This window comes from Colletotrichum aenigma (genome assembly GCF_013390185.1).
Source record: "Colletotrichum aenigma strain Cg56 chromosome Unknown KSG_Cg56_contig03, whole genome shotgun sequence".
NCBI classification, from domain to species: domain Eukaryota; kingdom Fungi; phylum Ascomycota; class Sordariomycetes; order Glomerellales; family Glomerellaceae; genus Colletotrichum; species Colletotrichum aenigma.
In genome coordinates, this window is record NW_023500909.1 from 532,602 (window position 1) to 559,864 (window position 27,263).

General features: G+C 53.1%; 9 protein-coding genes across 9 annotated transcripts; 7 read left to right on the forward strand and 2 right to left on the reverse strand.

The window, feature by feature from the left end:
- Window positions 1–85: 85 nt before the first annotated feature.
- Window positions 86–947, forward strand: CGCA056_v004091 (uncharacterized protein; the record flags this gene model as incomplete). The annotated part of the gene is made up of 3 exons (XM_037319346.1): window positions 86–189; window positions 241–791; window positions 907–947. 3 exons carry the CDS (start codon window positions 86–88, stop codon window positions 945–947), a joined length of 696 nt encoding a protein of 231 aa, XP_037180796.1.
- Window positions 948–1,457: 510 nt separating this feature from the next.
- vrdA-1 (Versiconal hemiacetal acetate reductase) lies at window positions 1,458–2,627 on the forward strand (the record flags this gene model as incomplete). The annotated part of the gene is made up of 3 exons (XM_037319347.1): window positions 1,458–1,486; window positions 1,545–2,052; window positions 2,130–2,627. The coding sequence occupies 3 exons, from the start codon at window positions 1,458–1,460 to the stop codon at window positions 2,625–2,627; spliced, it is 1,035 nt and encodes a 344-aa protein (XP_037180797.1).
- A 675-nt stretch (window positions 2,628–3,302) lies between these two features.
- laeA-7 (Secondary metabolism regulator laeA) lies at window positions 3,303–4,647 on the forward strand (the record flags this gene model as incomplete). Its single annotated transcript, XM_037319348.1, has 4 exons — window positions 3,303–3,645; window positions 3,698–3,720; window positions 3,785–4,539; window positions 4,590–4,647. The coding sequence occupies 4 exons, from the start codon at window positions 3,303–3,305 to the stop codon at window positions 4,645–4,647; spliced, it is 1,179 nt and encodes a 392-aa protein (XP_037180798.1).
- A 1,314-nt stretch (window positions 4,648–5,961) lies between these two features.
- Window positions 5,962–6,717, forward strand: GLX3-0 (Glyoxalase 3; the record flags this gene model as incomplete). Its single annotated transcript, XM_037319349.1, has 2 exons — window positions 5,962–6,042; window positions 6,106–6,717. 2 exons carry the CDS (start codon window positions 5,962–5,964, stop codon window positions 6,715–6,717), a joined length of 693 nt encoding a protein of 230 aa, XP_037180791.1.
- Window positions 6,718–8,013: 1,296 nt separating this feature from the next.
- Window positions 8,014–9,630, reverse strand: CGCA056_v004095 (Non-reducing end alpha-L-arabinofuranosidase BoGH43A; the record flags this gene model as incomplete). The annotated part of the gene is made up of 1 exon (XM_037319350.1): window positions 8,014–9,630. One exon carries the CDS (start codon window positions 9,628–9,630, stop codon window positions 8,014–8,016), a length of 1,617 nt encoding a protein of 538 aa, XP_037180792.1.
- A 496-nt stretch (window positions 9,631–10,126) lies between these two features.
- On the forward strand, window positions 10,127–11,889 carry fmqE-1 (MFS transporter fmqE; the record flags this gene model as incomplete). Its single annotated transcript, XM_037319351.1, has 4 exons — window positions 10,127–10,298; window positions 10,360–10,730; window positions 10,783–10,973; window positions 11,025–11,889. 4 exons carry the CDS (start codon window positions 10,127–10,129, stop codon window positions 11,887–11,889), a joined length of 1,599 nt encoding a protein of 532 aa, XP_037180793.1.
- A 5,845-nt stretch (window positions 11,890–17,734) lies between these two features.
- On the forward strand, window positions 17,735–19,763 carry ITP1-3 (Itaconate transport protein; the record flags this gene model as incomplete). Its single annotated transcript, XM_037319352.1, has 6 exons — window positions 17,735–18,175; window positions 18,230–18,470; window positions 18,532–18,600; window positions 18,659–19,108; window positions 19,166–19,391; window positions 19,466–19,763. 6 exons carry the CDS (start codon window positions 17,735–17,737, stop codon window positions 19,761–19,763), a joined length of 1,725 nt encoding a protein of 574 aa, XP_037180794.1.
- Window positions 19,764–23,104: 3,341 nt separating this feature from the next.
- CGCA056_v004098 (putative MFS-type transporter) lies at window positions 23,105–24,796 on the forward strand (the record flags this gene model as incomplete). The annotated part of the gene is made up of 2 exons (XM_037319353.1): window positions 23,105–23,511; window positions 23,590–24,796. 2 exons carry the CDS (start codon window positions 23,105–23,107, stop codon window positions 24,794–24,796), a joined length of 1,614 nt encoding a protein of 537 aa, XP_037180799.1.
- Window positions 24,797–24,998: 202 nt separating this feature from the next.
- On the reverse strand, window positions 24,999–26,278 carry tauD (Alpha-ketoglutarate-dependent taurine dioxygenase; the record flags this gene model as incomplete). The annotated part of the gene is made up of 3 exons (XM_037319354.1): window positions 24,999–25,555; window positions 25,612–25,947; window positions 25,993–26,278. 3 exons carry the CDS (start codon window positions 26,276–26,278, stop codon window positions 24,999–25,001), a joined length of 1,179 nt encoding a protein of 392 aa, XP_037180800.1.
- Between the last annotated feature and the right edge of the window lie 985 nt (window positions 26,279–27,263).

A 27,263-nucleotide genomic window follows, 5' to 3' on the forward strand; every position in this document is an offset into this window, starting at 1 on the left:
TCGGTATGGACTTTGAGATTTTACTTCGCAGAGTTATATAAAAGTTTCGCCACCAAAGACGTTGAATAACGAAACCCTTGCCATCATGCTATGCGATGTATGGGAACCCGCCGACGTCTGGACCGGCATCTCCGACCAGAACCGTAGAAAGAAGCTGCAAAACAAACTAAATCAGCGTGCTTATCGTCAGTAAGTCCCAGGGCCTCGTCACTTTCATAAGCCTTACTCCAAAGCAGGTAGAAGAAGGAAACAACCCACCGTAGACTGCGATGGTCAGCACTCGTCGCTGGCAGCTCCGGGCCAAGACAGCATCCTAGCGACCCTCCTCGACGGATGTGCTCTTATCAAATGCCCCCAAAGACTTTCTCTTGCCCAAAGCCGCGTCAAAGAAGTGTATGAGGGCTACTCGCTCCACGCGCCGCGGCCGTCGGCACTGCACGTCCTCATCCGCCTGCGCGTCCTCGCAGCCCTAGCCCACAACGCCGCCGCCATGGGGTTTCCCCCACAAGGCCTCTGCCGCGATGACTTCGTTTCTCCATATAACCTGAGCGGACCTCTGGAGCTAGAGAACTTTGATTTGACGACACCCGGCCGCGAGAGCCTTCGTCCGACGAACCTGCAGAGGACAGTCCTCCACCACCCCTGGATCGACCTCTTCCCCTTCCCAGTCTTCCGCGATAACGTGCTGCTTGGGATGGACTCTGGCTTATTGGACGACGATCAGCTGTGTGCCGATATTCTCGAGGTGAAGGATGAAGACTTGGCTGGCAGGCCGTCACTCATCGTCTGGGGTCAGTCGTGGAATTGTATGGCGTGGGAAGCCAATGAGGCCTTCTTTCGGAAATGGGGGTTCTTGACGCGGGGGTGCCCTGAGATGCTGGAGGCGACTAATTACTGGAGATCTAGGCGAGGGGAAAGAAGGATCATTTATGAAGTACGACGTATAAGTTTTCATAGGCCGAAGGTGAATATCCCGAGCGAGTGAATAATGCAACCGCAAATGCAGTCTTTGATATCCTTAACTTATTCAAGGCCGAGCCGTAGTAACAAGCCGGCCAAGCTGCGGCGAGTAAGTTTTATGACCTCTCAAGGTTCTCTTAGGATATACCTCGTCCTACAGATGGGACACCCATGTCCCGGGATGTCAGCAACCTTCCTTATCTCCAGATGCGGGACGGCGCTAATGCACTTGGATTATTTTGTGGACCTGACCCGGAGCTGGCCCCGGGCATCGATCAGTGCTCACGGCATCTGGGTGGAATGTCTAGATGCCGTCATGTTTCGTACCGAGACCGAGTCAACGACCACGGAGACCGGAATGAGGATTCACAGTCCACGTATAAATACGAGCCGCCGGATGAACCCATCTATCCTCGAGCTTCGTCTTGCACACAGTCACCTCTCAAAGTCTCCTCATCTTTGTAAACAAACTTCAAGACTACACTCGAAATCTCGCCATGGCGGAACCATCGATGAAATACGTCCGGTAAGTAATTCCACAACCTTTGCCGTGAGAAGGTCACTAAAAGGCCATCTCCGTCCAGCGTCGGCAAGTCCGGCCTCAAAGTCTCCCAGATTATCCTCGGCTGCATGAGCTTCGGCGACAAGAACTGGCAACCATGGCTCCTCGACCAGGCCGAGGCCCTCCCCATCCTCAAGTACGCCTTCGACCGGGGCATCAACACCTGGGACGTCGCCGACACCTACTCGAACGGCCGCTCCGAGGAGATCGTCGGCGCCGCCATCCGGGAGTACAACATCCCGCGCTCGAAGCTCGTCGTCATGTCCAAGTGCTTCCAGTTTGTCGACGACGAGCGGGGCCCCATCGATCCGGCCAACCTGACCAGCAACGACGGCCCGCGCGTCAACCAGGTCGGGTTGTCGCGGAAGCATATTCTTGACGCTGTGGACCGCAGCGTCGAGAGGCTGGGGACGTATATCGACGTGCTGCAGATCCATCGCATGGACCGCGATGTACCGCCGGAGGAGATCATGAAGGCGCTGAATGACGTTATGGAGAGCGGGAAAGTGCGGTACATTGGTGCTAGTTCGGTCAGTCTTCACATCCTTACCTACCTGGACAGTCTCCCACCGCCCTTCGTGATAATCGCTGACTAGCAGATGTACAGATGGCAGCCTGGGAGTTCCAGATGCTCCAGAACGTCGCGAAGCAGAACGGCTGGCACCAGTTCATCTCGATGCAGGGCCTCTACAACCTCCTCTACCGCGAAGAGGAGCGCGAGATGAACCCGTACTGCAACGCCGCCAGCGTTGGCCTCTTCCCGTGGTCGCCCCTCGCGGCCGGCGTCCTCGCGCACCCGTGGACCGACCGCTCCGATTCCCGGGAGCAGAAGGATCCGTTTCTCCAGATGCTCTTCCGCGGCGTCGAGAACGGCGCCGACAAGGCGATTGTTGGGCGGGTGGAGGAGCTCGCGGCCAGGAAGGGGGTCGCGATGGCCCAGGTCGCGCAGGCATGGCTGATTTCGAAAGGGTGCATGCCGATTTGCGGGCTGGAGACGCGGGAGAGGATTGACCAGGCGCTTGGGGCTTTGGAGGTGAAGTTGAGCGAGGAGGAGGTGCAGTATCTTGAGGAGATGTATGTTCCGAAATTGCCCATGCCGTTTTAGAAGTGGATGAGGTCTGGCGCGGTAGGCTGTGGCTTGGGATAAGCACTGGCTTAGCTAGATCTGATCGATTGTTGTTCTTTGAGCGAGATCGACTTGGCACTTGAAGAATAGACCAAATAAACACCATGGCGAAATTTCACAGCCGCCACAAATACAGGAGGGCCAGGTCCCGTCGGCCCATATGTCTTGGGAACGTATATGTTCATGCTTGAAGATCAGGGGTCACTCATTGCCGAATGCACGATCAACTGAAAAAAGAAACAACCCTCCCAGCTACCAGGAAGATCATTTGGCGCTACGTCTAGCGCGGCCAAGGAAGTGACACACTTCTCCAAATGCAGCCGACCATTCGCCCGCTTAGATACGATCCCGTCCCAAAGCATTGAGTCGATGACAGTCTGGAACCTAGGCTACGGTTGGACCAACAGCAGCTCCCGGGCTGCAAATGGCTGATGGGAAGATGACCTTCTGACGCCATGGCGTCGACCAGTAGCCCGCCTGCTCACTGGAGATGTTAGGTGGTAGCCATCGTTGCGGTCGCATTTCAGCCGCACGATGCCATCGCGACCCTCATAAACTGACGCGGAGCTCGACCTTTTATCGTCGATTACACTGAGTTGGAACCTTGAGAGACTTTCAGAGCCTGTGACAGCCGAGACGAGCCATTTCACAACGATGGAGAGTTTGAGTGCGTGGGGCGGGGCCGATGACCGGGTCGCACCGGCGCAGGTATCGGCGGATCGGAACGGCGATGCGCCGTCTGAGTACCCGGCGGGACGAGACGACGTGCCACGAACGAGCATAGCGTCTTTCACGGAGCAGGACGAGGTGGAATCTACGCATGTGCCGAGCACCTCCGCGTCGTCTGTTGAGCTCAGCATAGACTCGGACATGAGCGACGCCGACTCGGCTCTGGGGATTGATGGAGGGCGGGCTTCGTCGTCTGCGTCGGTCGCTTCGAGTCTTTACCGCTTCGTCGAGGAGTTTGGTCGGACGTATCATAGGTACAAGGAAGGGAGTAAGTGTCGTTCGATCTTGTCGATGTGGGATTGCCCGCTGACGTTGAGCAGAGTACTTCCTCCCGAACGATGAGGTATGGCAAGTTTTAGTTTAGAAGACGTCTATCACGCCGACTTCTGACATGCGAAATCCTGCAGCAAGAGCAAGGCCGTTTAGATCTGCAACACGCCATCGCACTCCGCATTCTCGACGGTCAACTCGGGCTGGCGCCCGTGGACAAGCCCCACCGGGTGCTCGACATCGGCACGGGGACGGGCATCTGGGCCATCGAGTTCGCCGACCAGAACCCCGAGTCGGAGGTGCTCGGGAGCGACCTGAGCCCCATCCAGCCCGAGTACGTGCCCGCGAACTGCCGCTTTGAGATCGACGACGCCGAGGACGAGTGGATGTACGGGCAAAAGTTCGACTACGTCCACGGCCGGTACATGTGCACGTCCATATTTGACTTTCCCAAGCTGTTCGGCCAGATCTATGACAGCCTCAACCCCGGGGGCTGGGTCGAGTTTCAGGAGACGGTGATCGACTTCCGGGCTGTCGACGGGAGTCTGGAGGGCACGGCGCTGCGGCGGTGGAATGACCATCTGCTCGAGGGCATCCGTCGGGCCGGGCGCGATGCGTTGTCGCCGTTTGGGTTCGCGGCGAAGATGACTGCCGCGGGGTTCACGAACGTCCAGCAGAGGAAGTTCGCAGTGCCGTCTACGCCGTGGGCCCGGGGGCGGAACCAGAAGATTCTCGGCGCGATGCAGATGACCAACAATCTCGAGGGCGTTCAGGGCATCACGATGAAGATCTTCACGCAGGTGCTAGGTTGGACTCGAGAGGAAGCTGAACTGCTGCTAGTCGACGTGCGAAGGGATATGGCGGATAGGAATATCCACGCATATCTCACGATGTGAGTTTTTCTTTCAGATTACCTTGCGGTAACGAGCTGACCATTTGAAGTATGGCTGTCTGGGGCCAAAAGCCGCACGAAGGGGAAGAGAATGCCGCCATGTCGTGATTTGAGTAGCCCGGAAGAATGTTTCAACCGTTGTGTACATCCAGCACGGAGTCTGAAGTTACGCTTTCGTCGCATCTTGTTGGTGTTGAACTCCACCAATTGCGGAGTTCATCTTGTTCGTTCTCGGGTCACGACCTACGTTGTGATAGCTGTCATCCCAAGAGTATCTAGATAGATGTATGCACGACACGAACCATGTCCGACTGAATTTTAACAAAGCGCAGGAACGCTGAGAGGGAGCAAGTGACATGATCCCGCAATAACGGCGGCAACATTACACTGCGCAATGCATGCGAACCGCGGCACGACCCGGTGCGGCTTGTAACCGCTTCCTTTGCTTAGAAAAGAGAAGAAAGATGCCGAGGCCGTTGTGCTAAAGATCCACACCTGATGACGGCCTTGAAACCGATAATGATGGTCTCCCCGTGCCAAGTGTGCCGATGGATCGGCGAATGCGTGCCGGGAGCGGCATCAAATCCGCGGGGGAACGGAACACGGGCTCCTTTTCGAAGAATTTCTAGGCCACAGATCGTCGGCGTTATGACGAGCCGCCCCATCGGCTTTAATCCTCGTGTTCCTCTCCCAGTTCCCTCTTCTGGACCCCCCCTCCGAAACCCCCCACTCGCTCTCGCCGGTCCATCCACTCGGCGTCCTCCTCCCGCCCCCAGGTCCCTGGCCCTCCGGATGGCAGATTGCTGGTTACGGCAAGGCCATGGCAGGGCATGGAAGCAGCCGGAGAGTTTAATCGTCCGCATGCTTTGTAAAACGGGGTGTGGAGTTCGCCCTGGCAACCCGCTGTGATGCCGCATTGATGACTGAAGAAATTTTGCAAACCCGCGCTTGTGTTGTTTCTGGAATCGGTGGAGACCTACTGGCTGATGAGCGAGTCAATCATGCTCCATGATCCGACACATGTCACTGTCTCTGCCCATCTGGACCACGGAGAGACGCCAAGCGGGAAAAGGAAAACACATCGGTGTGACGTCAAGCTGACCAATTGCATGGCGGGGTGAAGCTCTCTTCCATGCCATGCCACTCTTACCAACACCTTAGAAGCTCCCCTGACGTTGGTGGGGTAAGCTGGAGAGCGCGGAATTCTACCGTGATGGCCAGACCACCATTCGAAACTGGATCGATGATTACGGGGGCGGGGAATGCGAGTACAAAAGAGCTTGACACCCCGCCATGGAGGACATCTAGCTATTCTAATAATCCAGCAATATCTACTCTCTTACGCTTTGATACCCAACGATACCCCTATACACTCAACTCCATTATTTCAATCCTCTCAAACAAACCACAATAACCGTCAAAATGGTCGCTAAGAAGGTCCTCGTCGTTCTCACCTCTTGCGACAAGATCCCCAAGACTGGCAAGCCCATTGGCTGGTACCTGGTAAGCTCAAACCCAACATCATCACCGTTTACACCGCGGCCATAACTGACTTTCCCCCTCCAGCCTGAGCTCGCCCACCCCTACGATGTCCTCAAGGAGGCCGGCGTCGAGATGACCTTCGCCTCCCCCAAGGGCGGCGTCGCGCCCCTCGACCAGGTCTCCGTCCAGATGTTCGGCGAAGACCCCTCCTCCAAGAACTTCCTCGAGAACCACAAGGAGATCTGGGAGAACACCAGGCCGCTGTCCGAGTTCGTCGGCAAGGCCTCCGAGTTCGACGCCATCTTCTACCCGGGCGGCCACGGCCCCATGTTCGACCTCGCCTTCGACGACGAGTCGCTCAAGCTCATCGCCGACTTTGCCGGCCAGAACAAGCCCGTCGCCGCTGTCTGCCACGGCCCCGGCGCCATCGTCAACGCCAAGACCCACGACGGCGAGTACCTAATCAAGGGCAAGAACGTCACCGGTTTCTCCAACACCGAGGAGGACCAGGCCGGCTTCACCCCCGAGATGAACTTTTTGCTCGAGGACCGCATGAAGGAGGTTGGCGGACAGTACGCCATCGCCGACGCGCCCTGGGGCGAGAAGGTTATCACTGATGGCCTTGTCATCACCGGTCAGAACCCCGCTTCTGCCCACGGTGTCGGCAAGGCCATTGTCAAGGCTCTTGGTCTGTAAGGTATGATTGTATGATATGATGACGACAAAAAGGTTACGAGGGATACAAAGTAATACCAAATTCAAAGCGATTCTGATCATTACTTGGTGCCTGGTGAAGGGGCTGTTCTGAAATACGTGACTACTGTGATGTCATTTGCGGTACACTTTTATGATATGTGGTGGGATCTTCTAGCGGCCATCCATCTCACTCCAATTCCTGAATTTCGATCTCCCCAATGTCAATATTCCGCCGCGGGATGGTCCACTGATCCACATTAGTGGTCATCGATACGCCGTCCGCATACATGTCCATCGCCTCCTCCGCATCCAACACCTCAAAGGCCATCCGCTGGGTATTTCCCATGTAGTTAGTGTCCACGACACGAAAATCGAGAAAGACAACTTCGCCAACTCGTTGATTCAGACCTATGCGCTCAATGTACCGCTTCGAGATGCTCGGCCTCGAGCTGTGCATCTCAGCAGTGACATGTACCGAGCCCCTGGTGCCGTGCACGGAGACGCTCCCGTTCGGCATGAAGATCTGCAGCTGGACGCGGGCCTTGCAGACAGACTCGCTCCAGTGGAAGAGGAAGCAGTCGATGATGTAGTACTTGTGGTAGCCGAGGTCTCTGGGGTCGTGGCCTGCGCCCCGGAACTGCGCCACGATGTCGTCCCAGCTGCGGAGGGGTATGCGGTTCCGGACGCACATGAGAGCAAACTCTTCCAGCTGTTCCTTGTAGTCGAATAGGCGAGGGCCACGGCCGCCGCGACGGATCGGATACTGTACATCGCGAGACGACCTGGGTGTTCTGTTGTGGAACTGGCAGTAGTATCGGAGGTACTCGTCGATGATTTTTCCTCGGTGGCGGTCGAAGAACTCGGGGTATGTGAAGTCGCCGAGCTCTGGGACTGCGTCTCTCCAGCTGCGAGGCATTGGGCGGATCTCTGCTTGCATGACGGCCTCGCATATGCCACGCGAGATCCGGGACATGATGTAGGCAGTCCGCTCGCGACTTTCGAGGGGAGGGCTGGAGAAAGGCATCTTGATTTGACGGTAGCCTGTGACAGGTGGCTTTGACAATTTTTATTGATAACAAGCTTCTCTCGAGGGCTCCCCGTCTACTTCTTCTACCATGAGCACGAGAATGGACCTATTAAGGAGCTTTAAATACATTGCCTGATGAGGTGATTCACCGAGAAAGATGGCGAATGCTCAGTCCACTTCAACATATTCACCTTGCAGAAAGGTAAACTTGAGATGGATTGGGCTATTCACCAGGTAGAGAGACTTTTGCAGACTTCGTATCTTCCAGCTTACTCTACCATAAAGTGCCTAAATTTGACCCAACTGTCCTCCCTTTTCTCGTTTGCACTATCTAAGGATGCGTAAATCCCGTACAAGGCGCCAGTCATATCATACCCGGAAAGCAGCACTGGATCTCCCTTTCCTAGACTATGCCATCCGCTTTCTCCATCACCTCTGATGAAGTGACATAGAAACTCGTAACTGTCGGGCGAAGTCTGGATGCGGAGGTCGATGGCTGCCGCGCCGTTAGGAATCGCAGTCGATCCCAACTGGATGCTCTCGGACTTCTTGTCCTTAATTACATGTAAGAACGCGGTAGTCGTTGAATTGGGGCCATCGATCTGAATACATCCGTGACGCAAGCTGTCCTTATAGATTGACAAGCCAGCCAATGGGAGCTTTGGAAGCTTACCAGAGCCCAGTTCCACGGTCGTGGAGGCGGACCCAGAGAGGGATCTCTGCCTTCGGCCGACAAATGTGGACGTTCCCAGGGGATCTGTTAAAGTCGACGTCTGAGCGCACAGGGAGTAAGTATCTTCTGTGGCGGAGTAGGAGTAGTGATTGACGTTGGGAGTGCGGATGTAAAGATCCTCAAGCTGTTCATTCAGGATCTTGTACCCATGACCTTGCGCCTCACCAGACTCTCCTTCTGAACCAACCACCATCTCAAGCTTAGTCTGTGCTATACGAGGCCAGTCCCCAGAGGGCCATTCAACTGGTGTAAGGAAAGTTTCGCGACCAAGGGGATGCCGCTGAACGTTGGTGTGATCGTGTCGTATGCCCAGATGGACACAGAACCACCTTCCCTCCACGTCTTGGAAGAGATCACCATGACCAACCCAGCGGACGTCCTCGTTCTTCTCAAAAGCAGTCACCAATGGGTTGTTTGGACAGCTCTCATATGGCCCCCATATGTCTTTAGATCTTGCGATGTTGATTTGGTGGCCCTCGAATGTGGACGCTTCCGCAGTCACGAGGTAGTACCAGCCATCCTTGAAGTAAACATGCGGCCCCTCAGCGTCGTCCTTTCCGGCTGCACCCTTCCAGAGGAACCTGCACTCTGACAAGGCTTCACCAGTGTCAACATTGATCTCAAACTGGCGGATAGAACAGTCCGGGGCCCAAGGAGGCCCGGTACGGTAGGAGCCGTGCAAATATGCCTTGCCTGATGCCTCGTCAAAGAATAGACTGGGGTCAATCCCGGGGAACTCGAAAGGTACAGCGTCTGACCACCCATCGTCGGAAAATATGGCGTCTTCATGACAGCTGAGCAGGAAGTTCTGAAACTCATGCGTCCCGTCTGGCTTTTCGAAGGCATAGGTGCAGACCAGATAGAACCTGTCTTTGAAGTGTCGAAGAGTTGGCGCAAACAGACCGCCGGTTATGATGAGGGGAATGCCGTGGGGGAGCCGGATGAACTTTGTGAAGGCGTTTGATAGAGATAGTTGGGACGGCCGGGAAAGTGCATGCCCCTTGAGCTCCCAGTTGACGAGGTCCCGTGACGAGTAGATGGGAAGTCCAGGGAACACGTGGAAAGAAGAGTTGATTAGAAGGTAAGTGTCTTTGAAGACAGCTATGGTGGGATCCGGGGCAAATCCGGGGATGATGGGGTTCGTGATCTTCATGGTGGTAGAACTTGGCGCACTAGGGTATGTCAAGCCAACAACCTTAAAGCATATCATGGCTCAGATGATAAATAGTATTAGTATCTGTAGATGATTGGGCGGATGTCTTTCATAACTCGGAAAGTCCGAGTGGGATATGTCACGCTTTGGGCCGACGTCCACCTTCTGGGTTGACGTCCACCCTGTTTGCGTCCACCTGCGCCAAGGACGTCCACCTAGTCTCGCGACTACCCATGATCACAGCAATGACAAGTTGGCAGTATCTCCACATTCATAACAATCATTATTCGTAACCTGTTCTCTGAAGGGAATGCCGTAACGGATTTCCCGACAAGTATCAGCATTAGGCCCTTTAATGTTACCCCGGATTTACCCCAGAAAGCCCCAGAAAATCTCTCCGGATGTTCCATGACCAAAAGTGCTATCACGGACATTTATTCAAAGTCCCACTCCGCCTCCACTCGATGATTGACTCCGGTATTCGATCATCGACAACATGGCTTCACCCGACGTTGACAAGCAAGCCGTTTCCCAACCCGAGTCCAGTCATCTTGAGATGGCGACGAAACCTGGGCTGGAGGGCCACGCCGGCGAGGCCATTGTCCGCGAAGAGCTCGCTCTCTCCATCAGCGAAAGCGCCAAGAGACACTGGCGAGCCTTGCTAATCTGTGAGAATGCTTGCCCTCCGACTCCTAACATGACATGAGACGTAAGCTGACTCCCTCCAAGCATCTGTCGGGTTTACCGCCGGCATCACGTTCGCCTACGATACCACTGCCAACGGAGCCTCCATCTCGATGCCTTCTTTCTTGCTGTACTTCGGAGACATTGGCCCCACTGGACCCTATCTGCCCTCGATCTGGACTTCGCTATGGACGGCCATGTCGTCTCTGACCCAGGCTCTCGGCGCCATCCTCGTCGGCTTCATCGCGGACAGATACGGTCGAAAGTGGCCATCTTGTGCGGCAGCGATCTTGACACTTATCGGGGCGGCTGTCCAATACATCGCTGTGCAACGGGCGACTCTGATGGGAGGGAAGATGATTACCGGCCTGGGCATCGGTGCAGTGATGGCTACAGCGACAACATACATTAGCGAGGTACGATTAAAGCAGGGGGATGTCTAGGGACCAGGACTGATATGCCACTCAGGTTGCGCCCTTGAAGCTGCGAGCACCGCTGCAAACTGGCTTAGTAGTGTTCGTCATCTTCAGCCAAGGCTTGGCGTTGGCCATGGTCCGTCTTTTCGTCCCAGACATTCGAGAGCAAGCATTCAGGACCGTCATTGCGATCCAATGGGGTGTGGGAGGTCTAGCTCTGCTGGCCTGGGCTGCGGCCCCTGAGTGGGTTCCATCCCCCTGAGTGATTGACAACCGTAGCGCTAACAGCACAAGGTCTCCCTTATGGCTGGTCAGAAAAGGCAAATTCGAGGCTGCCCGGAAGGTCATGCGAAAGATTTACGGCCCTAATCAAGCAGACGAGCGCCTCGAGTACGAGATACGTGCCATCCAGGCCGAGCAAGAGTTTGAGGCCAACAATAAAGCCACGTACATGGCCTGTTTTCAGGGGACCAACCGGAAGAGGAGCCTCACTGTCGCTTTCCTCTACTCTACTGCCAACATCGGCGGTGCCTCGTTCCTCGCCCAGAATATCTACTTCCTCATCACGGCCGGTCTCGAAGCGGTGCACTGTTTCGATGTCGGGATCGGCGGCTTCGGACTAGCGGTTTTGATCATCCTGACGAGCGGAGTCTACTTGAAGTACGTCAACAGGCGCAACGTCGTGTTGATAGGCTTGGTTCTCAACCTGGTGGTGATGGTGATCATCGGTGCCCTTTACTGGGCAGACAAAAAGGGCGGCCTATGGGCTATTGCTGTTCTGATGAACATCCTCATCTCTCTGCAGTCCAGTCTGCTCCAGGGGGCTGGGTGGCCTATCGCCGCTGAAATTCCCTCGTATTCCCTCCGAGCAAAGACCCTCTCCATCGGCATTTGCGCGCAGACATTCACCACCTGGGTCTTCAACTTCATCACCCCGTACATGTACAATGTCGACTCTGGGAATCTCGGAGCAAGGACAGGCTGGATCTATGCCGGGACGTCGGTGTTCTTGTTCATTGGCGGTTGGCTTTGGATACCGAATACTACTGGGATGACGACGGAAGAGATTGATCATGCGTACGAGTCGGGAGTGGCGCCAAGGAACTTCAGGAAACAGGCCTTGGTTGCGCCAGATGGAGGCAAGCGGGATTCCGTTTAGAATCTCACGCTGGCGTCGTCAAATCTGCAGATAATACATCACGCTCAGAAGAGCTATCTACGTGCACCATACGCGTATCGGTTTCAAAGAAGTGACCAAATTAGGCGTCACGCAGGTGATTTTTGTGATCTTTGTAACGGGAATAGCGTGCAAGGGCTTGCAATGAATCCACGATGAGTTGGTGGAAGTCGGTAAAGTCTGCGCTCTACCGTTTCTACTGCCCTTCGGTCATGATTTACTGCTGTGAGGTTTACAAGGATGATCATGGCTTAGCACTGGATTCAAGGAGGCGATTATGGGTCGAAGTCTCAACAGGCTCTGGCTTGTAGTCGCCGACCAACAGGCTTCCCGCTGCTTCTCGAATAACGGGGCCATCGCTGCGTGGACTGGTAGCTTCGAACGACAACAGATGAATCCGGCAGTGTCAAAAGGAATGCAACTGGCCCCTGTCCTTGCCGACTCTATTCAGGGCGTTTGAACTGGCCACGGCGCCGGGACTGGAGAGCGATGGGTCCCATCAGGGATGAAAGGCCGGCCTGTAGATGCGATGAATCGTGCGCCACCGTTTGGTCCGAGTTATTACCGAGTAGTCTGTCATCGAACGAGTGGTGGACGGACAGAAGAAGCCGAAAGACGTGACAGTCTTGAAGTGCGAATCTCTGGCGTAGGAAGTCACTCATAATTCATTATGGCATAATACTGCAACGGAACACGTTTGTGCTGTCGTAAGGGTTACCAATGATATCACTACTTGCATCGCCTGCATAACTAGCATCAATAAAAAGAAACAACTTCAGATACAATTGAGCGGGGGAAAAACCTCCAGCTACAAGATTTGCGAATGCCATCATTTACCGCCTCGTCAGCCCGTGTTGAGACCGGCCCCAGTTATCCATCATCCATCTGTGACGGACGACTTTCAATCGATTCCAATACATCCATTCGTGACATGCCCAGTTCTCTCAGACGACCTGAAACCCGGCGCCGAGTTGAAAGTGTGCCCATGTCGGTGGTACAAGTAAGCTCCTGATGTTGACAGTGCTGCCACAGATGTACGCGTACCTGATGAGAAACCTCGCCGCCCAAGACAACCTCATGGTTTCATGTAGGTAAAGGAGGAGTCGCCAAGCGACAGAGGGCCTTCTTCGATTGTGATGTGATTGTGGAATTTGTGACTCCCGGGGAAAGCTGCTTGCGCATGTGGAATCGGCGGTGCGCGGTGAGAGAGAGGTTGCTCACTTGCGTTTGAAAGGGGGGACAGCAAGCGGCGATGGGTGAGTATTTAAGTGCGCTTTCTAGCGAATGCGAGAAATTGCAGTATCAACTAAAAAGCTCCTGGCATATCAATGAAGACATTGTTGACGCGTCGACGCCACATTGGCGAGAGCCTTCAGAACGCCGAGGTCATGAGCGAATGGTGTACAGGATAAATGGGATTACGCCGGTTGGAGCCAGACCGGATAGGATGGGTAAACGCGGGGGGATAAGCTCACCAAGCCTCCAAGCCCCTTACTTCCCATAGCTTCGGAAATCGTAGCCGACTTGCAATCTGGGGCACAGCGCTCGGGCGAGCTGCCAACCTCTCCAGCTACACCCCCACGCCAGAGACATCGTCCCCGAAGGCCGCTAGAAATGGCGGCACAAAGCTGGCTGCGCCTTCTCCTTGTTCCACACCAAGCGACATTTGGATCGTTAATGATACTGGTCGTGATCGAATTAGAAATCTACCCACTTGTGTCACTTGGTCTCGAAGCCGTCGGATTGGGTCTCTGCCGGTGTAGAAGGCTCCAAGGGTCACGGAGTGCGGGCTTGACCAAGACGCCGCGTAAGTTTGACTCGGCGTAGTTTCGGCTGTCAAGTTCGAAGATCGACGCTCGAGTATTTACAGAACAGGCTTGCCGGACATCACTGGCATCATGGTTGGCCTTGTTTCGTCTCATACGCTCGTACAGTCAGTAGTCGCAGCGCACCCAGCATTTCCGAGTAGATGCTGTAGATCCTCATCAATAACAATAGAAGCGGTACTGGAAGCTCACGTGCCTTGTTGTAGTACATTTACGGCGTTCGTGGGCAGCAATTCCGAGTCCTGGCCAAGAAATAGTTGGTGTTCGGAGGCTAGACTTGAGCTGGCACTCCAGGTCGGACCTTGCTGTCGTAGATGAGCAGCATCCTGTCAAACCACAGGACTGGTAATATATGTGATCATGGACATATTATCAATGGCGAGTCATTCCGGACGAATACGGAGAATACGCAGAGTTGCTCGGACAATGATGCTGAGAAGTTGGGACCTGAAGTATGCGATGCCAGCGACTGTAGCTGTCTACCTGTCACGTCAAGTTACAGCGCACTTGGCATCCAGAACCGCCCCATTTCTGCCCAAGAGCACACGAGGCTTCATAACCGAGCTAGGATTTAGGCCTTATCGGGAATTGGCATTCATGACTGTTTCATCAAGCAGGGCGAGCTTTCTTTCGGCTCGGATGAGGCTACGCTGAAGCTCCCTTCGACGTGGACCCATGGAAACACAAGACGAAAATAACTAAAACGAAATTGTGACCGGGTCTAGATAAAGCCAAAAGGGATGAAGGGAGATTTCAGTATCAGCACGGTCTTGTATAGGCCCCCGTACGGGTCTGATACCATCGTGTCGCCCTCGGAGACCTCGGCGGTACATGGATATCGCCGAGCTAAGCCGAGTTTGCTGCCCACAACATAACAGACTACGCAACAGAGGGAGATCACTTGGATTCGCAAACGTAATTCTCCAACACGTGCTGTTAGTAGATTTAGCCACTGGCGATGAGCCCTGTCGAATGAATCTTGCATTGGCACTTCTACTGGTCCTTTTGATGGGAGAAGGGAAAACATTGCTCCACGACGCAGAGGTCGTGGTAAACACCTGTAGCTGGGCTGTAATTTTGTATCATTCGGACTGTGCTGCTTGATTTACTCACGTCTTTCTATGTCAAATTTCCAATTTTCAGGGGGTTGAAGCTCCTGCGTTTTTGTGCTCCTGCGGACCACCGAGCCCTCGCTGCCCTGCCTTTCCTTAACGTCCAACTACAACATCGCTCCAGTCCGAATCAAACCGTCACAACTTGAAAGCTGCACGTCAAACTTTTCTTGTTACCAAGACGGGTGGAAGCAGCATAAGTGACACTTGGGAAGGCACGTTGCCTTTCCTCGTACATCTCTTGGCTGGTCTGCACTCATGGTCTCGACGATGAAAAGCCCCTGAAGATCTTGCAGCCGACATTGACTAGACCTGTGCTGTAACCTCGCCAACGTTTATGATCTCTCACTCTCCTCAGATAGGAAGGAAGATCTCGATGGCTTCTATCGTTTGCCACATGGAGCTCTAGATGAGATCATTGTTGGAACCTTCCGCATCTGTCATCGGCACCTCATAGATGTTAGTTCATCTTTAGTGTTCAGACGGGATAGGCTCAGATTCTGCAGATATCCACGTTCAATACTTCATGGGAGCGTACAGTGACACGTGAAAAAGTCATGGGATGAGGCTTTCATACGCAACTTGGGCGATGTGATTCTCTTACGTCCGACTTACACCCTGATCCGCTTCTCAAAGTCCACGCACTGTCCCTCTTACAAAGGTTCCGTGACACGATCCATGCCCCGGCTGTGCCGACTGATAGAATTTTCTTTTCGGATTGCCTCTGGGTTTCGAGTCAAGCGCTACTACCGCCCTTGCATGTGTGAAAGCTGTTCATCCCACCCGTGTCCTACGGTCGTCGGATGTCTAGGTGGGCTTCACTATTGCGAGGTGAAGGTGCAAGGCCCTTCCCTTGAAATGATGCTATAATAAGACTAAGATATGTTCGAGGAGGAATAATAAGTGAGGATCTCCAAGCCTGGATACTAAGATTCCGAAGACTGTCGATCGGGAGACACAGACCTACTTACGATAAGCAATTTTCTGATGCGTCAAACTCTCGTGGACAACTCCCCCGTCCATCTAACCGTCAAAACCTTCATGTGCCCACGCCAAGAAACGGTATTGTCAATTATTTCTTGGCAACGGCTATAAGCGATTGGGAACCTGAACCAACGCACCTTGACATCAAGTAGTGGGACGGTGGACGGCGATCTACGCCCGTATTCGCCGCACCGCCGCATGTTTATACACAAAGACTGGGATCTTTCACTTGACACATCATAAGTCTCACCGAGCTCGTTTTCAGTCTAGGAGGATGCATCTGAATGTACAGAGGTCTTGAATGCGCCGATACCCACATTGCTGCCAGACATTCAAGTGATCTGTGAGGGATAGTGATCGCCCGGGACCACTTGGGGTCGTTCGTCTCGGAATATGGAGCTCTGTCACAACAGCTTATCTAAGTAGCGATTTAGGTTGCCCCGGCTGGGGTGTGGCTCCCATTGGACCCGCTCGAAAACTTACCCCCCAAAACGGAGCATGCTCTTAGCATCCCGTTTGTGAGGGATTCATGCTTAACTCCACCACGACGTACTGTTCCATGATGTTGAGAATGATGAGCCGTAGGCCGGAGACTTATATTGCGCGGCTTCTCTACATATGCAAGGTGTCTCCCTGATCCGCTTCCATCTTGAGCAAGCTCTTGGTTCGCTGACAACCGTCCAAACTGACACATCAAGTATATTTCTCTCGCTATCTCAGGGGTGTCTGTTTACCATCGTACCAGGGTCAGCACTGCCACGGATATGATGTGTTCAATGGAGTGAATAGATTACGCGCCTACCTGTTGTGTCTCCCTGCCATCCGTTTCCGCCACAACATGAAGGCTCCCGCAAGGATCGACGCTCCCGCTGTTTTCAAGGGTAATCAGAAACAGTAGTCTTGCAAATGAGCTGGCCAGGGGGGATATTTTACCAACACTGCCCAATATCACCACTAGCACAACACCCGTGCTGGGTACATATGCTGAGCGCCTATCCATTGGCTAGACTGGTCGGAAGTTTTTCAACGGGTGTGGGAAACGGAGTGGAAACCGTGGAATTCTGAGATGTTGAGGCGGATCAGAAACCGGTGATGTTCTTGCCTTGTCCTCCACATTTGAATGACGTGCCGGCGCCGACTCTTACGGTTTAAGTACCCCTCAAGAAAATCCACATTATCTCGACTTTCAGATCCCGATGTCAAGCCAAGACTTCATGATCCATCAAGCCCAATCAACGTATGAGGGGATTCAGGCGCCAAGACGGGGCTCGGCGGTGATCGAAACGATCTTGAGATACCGGGAGGATGGGGGCAGGCCGGTAGTTGCAGCCAGCGGGACCTTTCGGGGCCCGGACAACAAGGAAAGATATGAGCTTGTTTAACAAGACTCTCCACTGAGCATGATTGCACACGCTCAGCCTCTGGGTCGTCACAAGCGAAGATACGGTGCCGACCAATGGCGCGTGCAACCTGCAACACGAGAGAATATTCGCTGAGACCTGTTAGACCAGATAGACCTACCCGTTTCCGATTAAGGCAACCGAGACTCCCCAGCAGACCCACGGAGGCCGCGGGTGGGACCCAGCCATCCCTGGTAAATACGGCGCCGGTCCGTTGAAGCGGCTGAAGACTTGCGTGGCTGCTACGCTACTACGTTGGCCCACCCGATGCCCGTGCTCCGTGAAAGCTTGTAAGAATGGAACGGTTACTTATCTTCATCGGCGTTAAGGAGGTTTAAGACGCCATATTAAGGGGGCTGTTGATATGAATTCGACATCCTGTCTCAAGATATCCTCGATCGTTACGCTTCGTTCTTCTTTCACGTAAAAGTTTGTGCTTGTTTTCTGAATTTCTGCTTCTGTCTTTTGTTCATGCTCCTCCTTAGAAATCTGACCTTAGACTGCCATGGCGCTCCTTCGATACCCGAGCGAGTACATGGAGATGACCGACAATGTGGCTGGTGAAGCTTCGAAGAACTCCAACGCCCAAGGCCGCCTGGCGCAGGACTTGGGCCATAGACCTGGCAAATCCGATGGTGTTGTCTTCCGGGAAGACTCATACATCCCCGGCGATAACAGCAGATACGACCTCTTTCCGCGAGCCCAGAACCGTCACAAGTCCCTACCGCCGCTACCCTTGGTGTACATGTCTTCCAGCAACCGGCCAGAGAAGCTCTACGACTACGATTCGTCTGGCGCATCAACACCTCGCCCATCGTCCGATCCCCCCTATCACGTCTTTTCGAAAAATGAAAAATGGATGGTTATTGTGATCATCGGGGCCGCTGGCTTATTCTCTGGTCTTTCGTCGAACATATACTTCCCGTCTCTGGACGCTATTGCTCAGGTGCGTTGGAGAGGTGACATGAAAACGGCTTCAGCTAATTAGTCTTTACTCCAGGATCTGAAAGTTAGCTTGAACATGGTATCTCTTACCATCACATCGTACCTGATCATCCAAGGCATATCTCCATTGCTTTGGGGATCCATATCTGATGTTCTCGGCCGACGACCCATTTACATCGCTTCATTCGCTGTCTACATTGTTGCCAACATTGCTTTGAGTTTCTCTCCCAGCTTTGCAATCCTGTTGATCTTCAGGGGCCTTCAGGCAGCAGGAAGTGCTTCGACAGTCAGTATTGGTATGCGATGCAGAAAGAAAGTATAAGTCATCGAGTCTTCGGGCACTAATACACTACATAGGAAATGGCGTCATTCAGGATATCTCTCCCTCTTCCGAAAGAGGAGGTTTCATCAGCTTTTACCAAGCGAGTAAGAATACTATCTTCCTTGAGCTGGCTCTTTATCATTACTCATGGATGTGACGCAGTTCGAAATTTTAGCATAGCCGTCGGCCCCGTCCTCGGCGGATTACTATCCAACTACTTTGGCTTTCGTTCAATTTTCGTGTTTCTCCTCATCATCTCAACCATCACTCTCGCCGTCATCATTACGTTCCTTCCCGAGACTATGCGCAGTATTGCCGGCAATGGTAGTATTCGACTCGATGGAATGTACAGACCCCTCGCCCGATACATTCGCGGAGATCCCGAATACGTTGAACAGGGCTCGGTGAAGTCTTCGCCGCGAAAGAAGGTAACTTTCATGACATTCGTCGAGCCTCTAAGGCTCTTGATCCAAAAGGACATTCTTATCAACCTCGTTTTCGGCGGCATCATCTACGCCATTTGGAGTATGGTGACATCCAGTACTACGGGTATCTTCAAGGAAAGCTTTGGCCTGAACGAGCTCCAAATCGGACTCTGCTACCTGCCCAATGGTAAGTCTATTCGTCTTTGTAAAAGTCCCTAATAAGTACTCACCATCCCTCACGCAGGCCTCGGAACTATTGTTGGATCAACAATCGTTGGTAAACTGATGAACAAGGACTTTGCTGCGGCCGAAGCGGCATACAAGTCAGCTCGAAACGAGCCATCCAAGAAGAAGCTATCATCGAAGGATGTGCCGGCAGACTTCCCCATTGAACGAGCACGGTTACGAAGACTTCCTTGGGCTGTGGTAATCTTCGTTATTACAACAGCTGGTTACGGCTTCAGCATGGCGTACCCCTCGATCACGAGCCTCGCTGGCTGGATCGCAGTTCCGCTAGTGTTGCAATTTTTATTGCAGCTACCAGCAACGCTGTCTTCGCTCTGAACCAGACCTTGGTATCAGACCTCTGCCCAGGCAAGGGCGCGAGTGCCACTGCTATCAACAATTTGGTTCGCTGTAGCTTGGGTGCCGTGGGCGTTGCCTTTGTTGAGCAAATGATCGCTCTTGCGGGAGTTGGACCGACGTTTCTAGGCTTAGCGCTGATCACGGTATCCGTGACGCCGTTAGCTGTGATTCATTGGAACTGGGGCCAGCAGTGGAGAGCCGAGAGGATGATGGCTAAGGAGGTGGCAGATGAGGAGAATGCCAAAAGCAAGAACTGAACTGCTGGCAGATTTGCGTCTCGCGCTAAGATAGAGCGGTGAAGGCTTGATTTACATCGGAAGATTGTAGATATGCGGAAAGGAAAAGACAACAAGGATAGACAAAACCATACAACACACTTTCATAGATAGATATGAACTACTGATAGAATCTAGAGCTCACTGAACATCTTCCAGGTGGATTCCACTTCGTCTTCTACCACGCAAAAGTATTTTCTTCGTGATGTCCCTCTCCGACAAGACGTAGCATTCTGGAGTGACTTTGAGTACCAGCAGTTGACCACAATCCGACCTCCGGACGAAACACGGCCATCTAGGAGGATATGTATGTACCGGCGTGCTGCACCACCAGACGCACGAGTTGGGTCCCGTATGGCATGTTTGGTCCAGAACCCAGGTTGTTATGATTTCGGACAGATGGTACAAAAACCACCTGCGTTCATTGAGCTTCTCGAGCCTGCTGTGACCATCCCATGTCGACATGTCTTCCACAACCCAATTGTGACGTCCGCAAATTGGGGCCGTACGATTCCAGATTGCGCCTGTCACAACATTCTGGATATTGGCGAACCAATCAAACTGGTGCGGAAAACAAAGTTGAGGATCGAATGCGAAGTGAATGACATCCGTGTTCCAGTTGATGCGAGGGTCGGCTGGGATTCTGTGCTGATTCATCCATGGGACAAGGGCACCACGTGAAGGTACCGAGGACCATGTGCAGCAATTCTTATCATAATATTCTAGATGATTATATTCGTGGAATAAGGACCATGTGGGGAGCCAGAACCGGGGGCGAAGACGTGAGGCCACAGAGCTGGACACTCTATCGATGGTAGTGTCGATGTCGTTGTAGTGTTTGCTCGAGGAACTTGCTGCGTGGAAACACCATGTCAACGTGTTGAAGGTCCAAGTTGACCAACGGGTATCCGACTTGCTAGGCAGCCCTCTTTTGTCGCCATTGTTCCACTGATACTCTTTGATCATGAAGTGACGAGGTTCGAGGTAGAACTGTTCCCAGACCAAGAGTTTGATCTCTATCGGAAACTTCGAGAATTGAGGAAATGATCTTTCTGTCATGACTACGACAGCGCCGTTGAAGGCCAGGACAACTAAAAGAACGGACTTTGCAGGAATCGTGTCCTTGTGAACAGATCGCTTGCTCTTCGGGAGGGGGAAAAATGGATTAGATACAGAGACTGCCTCAGGGAACACTTCGGAAAACTCAGTTTATTAACTTTTCATTGCACTTCTGAGCTCTAGCTACTAGCAGCCGTCAAGGTGACAATGTCATGAGCCGAGCAGCAGCCACGGCAGCTCTTACACGCGGGAGTGGAACGTCAAGCGCGAAAGAAGCAAAGTACGCACAACGTCAATCGAACCCATCTTCGTGAAATAAAAAAAACCCTCTCTCTTGAGTTTCTCAATCACTGCAACTCCAGACAACGTCATCCTGATCTTTACGAGAGTATATCTCATGCGGCAAGTAGATGCTTCCATGCAATGATCAGCCCCAGTTATCGCCAGTGCCGTAAACGCCACTTTGATTGAGACAGACCCGCAGCACCGTTGTGGACGGCCCGCAGCGTTAGATCTGCCCCGGGCACGCCACTAATGGCCCTGATAGCCTGTCCGTGAATTTGCGGTCTCTACCGGCGAACTCACGTGGCCTAAAAGGCAAAATGTCACTCTGAAAAGAGTGCTGAGGCGAAGAAGCGCATGCGAGTATGGTGGGGAAGTAATTGGGAACTACAAAATATAGTCTCCTGTATTACGTCGAATAGAAGGTCCAAGTATACCAAAAGTGGCTGGCAGGAATGTTCTCAGTATCGCACCCTTTCGCCGTACCTTTCTAGAGCATACACTACCTTAGGCTTGGCGATTAAATCTTATGGTTTCATTTCACACGTCGCTTGTGACGACCGATCGCGTGTCCAGCCCGATGGTCATTCAGACGTGAACATCTCATGTGGATACCACACACCATGTGCTGATAAACCAGACCTCCCCGGCTGGCTCAATATGTCAACCATCGCCATTCTTTACCCCAACATCACCGACCCATATGTCACTGGCGGGATGGAGCATGCCGCAAGAGTAGAAACAGTTCACACACTCAGTTCTGTAACCGCCGAGAGTGGCGCAGAACGACCTCGGAGATAACGGAATACGATGAAGCAGCACAGTTGGACGGGTTCTGAAATTGTGACGAACCTTTACGAGCCGAAGTTTTATTGCTTCATTGGGAGAGTTATTCGGCCTAGCTTGAGTTTGTTGATCTTGAAGTAATATCCCGAAAAGATACCCATAAAAGGATCTTGGTTGCCCACCTAACGTCAATTTGGACAGGGACCTCCCCTGGAATAGCGTGTTCGTGGCCTTGAATCCCATAGCTTAAATCTGAACAAGCCTTGAGGCCTCTGCGGTGAACAGCGTCTTGTAAAGCTTGGAGGCGTGATCAGTCAATCCAACCATGCCTTGTCTTCAGCCCGGGGCTTAGTCAGATAACTGCCACGGCTCCTTTGCGTCAGAATTAAAGTACTCAAATACCAAGAAGCATGCTCACCTGGCCAAGCGATTGAGTCCAAAAGCGAGAGAAGGAGAAATTCCAACAGTACAGCTTTCATGTAAGGACAAAATCGCCAAGCTTTAAGGCTTCGAGACAGCTTCTGGCCAGAAGAGGTGCAGACGTCACTCAGAGAACGAGAACGAGCACTCAGAGCAGTGGCGATAGCAAATCCAAGTGATGTTATGATGCAATAACAACCCGAATGGCTCCTTTTCCTTTATGAGGGTGTTGCCAAGGGCCAAGTGGAATATTGGGATTATGAGATGAAGTGGTCATGAAGGCAAGCGGTCTTCCAAGCAGGACACCTACACCAGCAGTGTAAACGTAGTTGGCGGAGGAAACACCACCCACAACTAAATACCAATTACTTCGCTCTTTCAAAATTTCCCTCTGATGGCGATGGCCCCCGCTCGTCCCAAGTTTAGAGAACTCAAGGCGGGTAAATCGGCGGCACCTGGGCCACGGACTGGTTGTTTTGTGTGTATGCACGTTTCAAAACGGACGTGTATACCAACCTTATCTGCACCGACACACGAAGTATGCCAAAACGAAGACAGCCCCAGGTGAGTTCGGAAAAAAAGAGTTCATACAAGTGGCTATATTTGGCACCGTTTCAAATCGGCATGTAGGGATAGTGACGTAGGAACGGCCTGTCAATGTCAGTCTTGCTCCCGTTGTTCTGATGGACGAGGGGCCGTGCCTCTTATAGCGAACGGCCCGTCCAACATCCCACGGCCATGGAAGTGTGTTCCCTCATCCTACGCTGCACAAGACAATGGACGCCAAGGACAATCAGACCTACCCGCGCAACGCCATCAGCCTGGAGTCCCTGCATCCAGCTGAGCCAAGCCCGGAGGTCGACAGCAAGAAGGGCAGCCCGGTTACCTCATCCGTGTCGGCGCCGCCTACCATCGTTGACGTTCCTGTTAACGATGCAGATATGCCAGGAAATGCAACTCCGACAAGTGAGGCTGATGCGAAGCTGAAGAGATGGGCTCGATGGGCTCTTTTCGTGATGGCGTTCTTCATGGGTGACGTTTCAGACGGTCTTGGTCCCTTCCTCGGAGTTTATCTCCAAGAACACGGGTGGGCTCCCGGGTTGCGCGGGTCAGTTCAGACAGTGAGCGGCGTGGCTACCATTCTGGCTACCGGGCCCATTGGTGCGTTGATAGACGCAACAAAGTGAGTTAGCTGATGCACCGCAATGCCATGAGGATCGAACTAGACAGTGGCAAGGTTACTGATACTTGAACCCCCTAGATACAAGCGCATGATGGTAGCTGTCTGCGCCCTCCTTGTTGGTGTATCCCAAGGACTCAACCTCCTGTCTACACATCCTGCTCTCGTGTTCCTCACGCAGATTGTGTCCGCCGTCGCCGGCACGAGCATGGTTCCGCTGCTCGTTGCTCTCACCCTGGGCATCTGCTCTGATGACAAGAGCAAACATAGCTTCCGCACTCTGAACGGGCGAAATCAGGCGGCTAACCATGCGGGGAATATGGTCAGCGCCGGTCTGGCTGGGCTTCTTGGATCACGTTTCGGGTTGACGGCAGTCTTTTACCTCGTCATGGCATTTTGCGCAGCGACAATCGGCGTCGTATTTCTACTGCCAGAGCGAGCGATTGACCATAGGGCCGCAAGGGGAGGAGGACCTTCCCCCGATGATACCGGTAATCGAGAAGACATGCAAGAGAGAGGAAGAGCAGAGGTAGATGGAGAAATAGGCAGGGACATCAGCCCTCCAGTCGAAAGTCCCATGAACACCAGCTCGAAAGGCAAGAAGGAAAAGTTCACGAACAAGTTCACTAAAAGGTTCAAGAACAGGGATCCATCAAAGCCTTCCAGAAGTGGTTTCAGGGGAGCCAGTATCCTGCTCAAAAACAAGCCCTTGGGCGTCGTTGCTATCACGATATTCCTGTTTCACCTCGGCAACGCTGCGATTCTCTTCCTATACGGCCAGGCTCTCGTAGCCACAGGCCAAGGCGACCCCGCCGGAACCACTGGCCTCACCGTTATCATTGCACAGGGCACGATGATCATCATGTCATTCCTGACGGCGTGGCTCGCTGGACGCTCCGGCTACTGGTTTGCCATTTTAATATCCTATGCTGTCTTGCCTATCCGTGCCGCCGTCGCCGGCCGGGTGATCAAGAGCTGGGGCGTCTGGCCCGTCCAGATTCTCGACGGTGTTGGTGCAGGTATCCAGGGTGTCGCGATACCGGGACTACTGGCCGTTATGGTGGCTGGTACAGGGCGAGTTAACTTAGCTTTTGGTGTCGTCGGCGGTATCACCCGCCAGACGGGTGCATCTATCTCGCATTCGCTGGGAGGCTGGATAGCACAGGAAAGGGGATACAGCTTTGCGCTGTACATCCTAGGTATCTTTCCGCTTTTCTCATTGGTAATATGGGTAGGGTTTGTCAAGATGTTACGGCCGCTCATAGATAAGAAACCTGAAGAGGAGTAGGGACTAGAGTAAAGGTAATGGGATCACAATCACCAACGGGTACTATTGTGCTTGAACCTCAACTATTGAGCTTGATTGATGTTGTCCACAATATCATTACTAGCACTACCTTACAGCACTTCTTGAATACAAATATATTCATCTAAGTATCCAATTACTAGTATCGTAGTTGCTGATAATTGAACTACCCTACGTGAAGGCTTCAGGCCCCAGTCTCCTTAGCAAGAGCCTCAGCACGCACAGCCTCTCGCCTGCTCAAACTTTGCGGGTCAAGGTATGGCCTCTCTCCAAGACTAACACTCCTTGAGCCAGACCTCTCACCATAATCTCCTTCAAGGTAGTCTGGTGTAGCAGCATGGTACACCGAGCGGTTATCCCAGATCGCGACGTCATTGACATTCTGCCAGCGATGCCTGACTTGGAGATCGTGATTCTCTAGGACGAGCTGCACGAACCAATCCAGAAAGTGCTTCGACTCGTCCTCGGACAGACCATTGATCTTCTCGACGTGATGACCAAAGGCAAAGACGCTCTTCCATCCGGTTACAGGGTTTGTGCGGATCACCGGGTGAATGGCCTCGAGAATCTCGCCGACGTTCTCGGGGGCGCCGCGCTCGGACGAGAATAGTTTGAATCCGTTGTTGTCAGCAGCCTGTTTGAATCCTGGCTGTGCGTAGGTTGCTGTCAAAGTTTCAAGGAACTTCTGAAGAGGTTTGGAGATACGGTCGTACACCTCATAGCCTGATGCCCAGAGGGTGTCTATGAACCTGTTAGTCACTATTGCATTCGGTGAGCGAAAATGTGAGACAACATACCTCCTCCAGTCTTCGGTAGTTGTGTAAGCCGCAATAGGGCATAGTCGCTTGGAACAGGTTCGAAGGTGATGTCGGAGTGCCATTGCGTCCTCTGGGTCTGCTTCTTGTTGTAGTTCAGGTATTTGTACAGGGACAGCTTCTTCGCGTTCGCGGACGAAATGACGCTGATCTCATCGTCCTTGTCGTTTCCACGAGCAGCATTGTTGACAGGGTGAATGTGAAGCTTCGACGTCGCCGGCTTGCCGGAAAGCTCTCCGAGTCGCTGCACAAGTTCCTTCTGGAGGTCGTTGTCGACGTTGTCCTGCTTTCGGAAGAACACAACACCACGTTGTGAAACTTAAAGGATTAGAACAGGGACTTTGGGGTGGAAGATATACCTACTGGTGATGGCGAGATCGCGGATGAGGTCATCGGAGTTGGGCGCTCTGAGGAGCTCCTTGATGTCGAGACTGGGGAATTCGCGACCGATGATTGGGGTGCTGTCGAAGTGCTCGTACTTATCCAATGCGCCACTCAGCTTGAGGGGCTCTTTGTGACCAGTGAGAACCTTTGGAAGCTCCTCCTCTTGGAGTTGAGGATTCTGGACAGCCAAAGACTCCTTGATGGGAACGGTCTTCCCGTGAGCCTCTTCGGGCTTCTGAGCTGTCGCTGTAGCTGCCGGCGCCATTGTCAACAATGTGAGAGCTGAAATTTGCTGTATCAATATTAAGGTTGCGACCGCCTCGCGCAGAAGAACGGGCGCTTTCCATTCCTTATAAACCCTTATAAACAACAGCAGTCGCTCCCACACCATAACCGCCGCGGCATTGCTCAGACTTGGGACGAGTTTACGCGATATCGCGCGATATGCAACTTAGATTTTGTCACGGCTGGAAATCAGACCTCGGCACCAATAGCTGCCTTCATCATCTATCATCAAACGTATTGAATGGGCGAAAACGAGCCCAGCGGAACTCGGCGGCACATGCCCACGCCGAGTCGGAGCCGTCAGCCCGGCCCACGACCCTCCATCTCGCCGCATCGTTGGTCTTGGCCAAAGTATCACGATGCGGGGAACCAATGGCAAGGCAATTGTTTCGAAAGGCATGTTGGGATACCGAGCAATCAGATGCGAGTTGTTTGCAAGAACCAGGGATCATGGGTGCCGCCGGTGGCGCAATTTTGGGACTGATCGCGAGCCGCAGCGACCCCGCGACGGCTGACCAATACTTTGAGAGGGATTTGCCCGGGCTGCGGAGATATTTCGTCTCAAATCTGAGTAACGTGACTCGTTGAAGATTGGAATGTGCGCGGGGTCGAGAGCAGCTTGGGAATCTTGGGCGTCGTGGCTCAAGAACATGGTGGCTGGAGTGTGGCTAGCTCTTGGGCTCCGTATCTACTCACCTTGCTGAGATTGTATGACAATTATTGGTGATAAACAAGAGCAATTGATTGTGGTCTGCGATGACGAAGGTACCCAACTTTGGGGACGTGGCCGCTGTCATTCAGATCTGTCCAAGCGAACAAGCGCCGATCTAGAATCGCCCGCCCGCCGACGTCATCGATCGGTCACTGATATGAGCGCAGCTTTCGCAAGTTATTCTACACCAGCGTCATGTGCTGAGCGACTCGTTTTTGAAGATATCTACTGCGATCATCTTCACACAATTCTC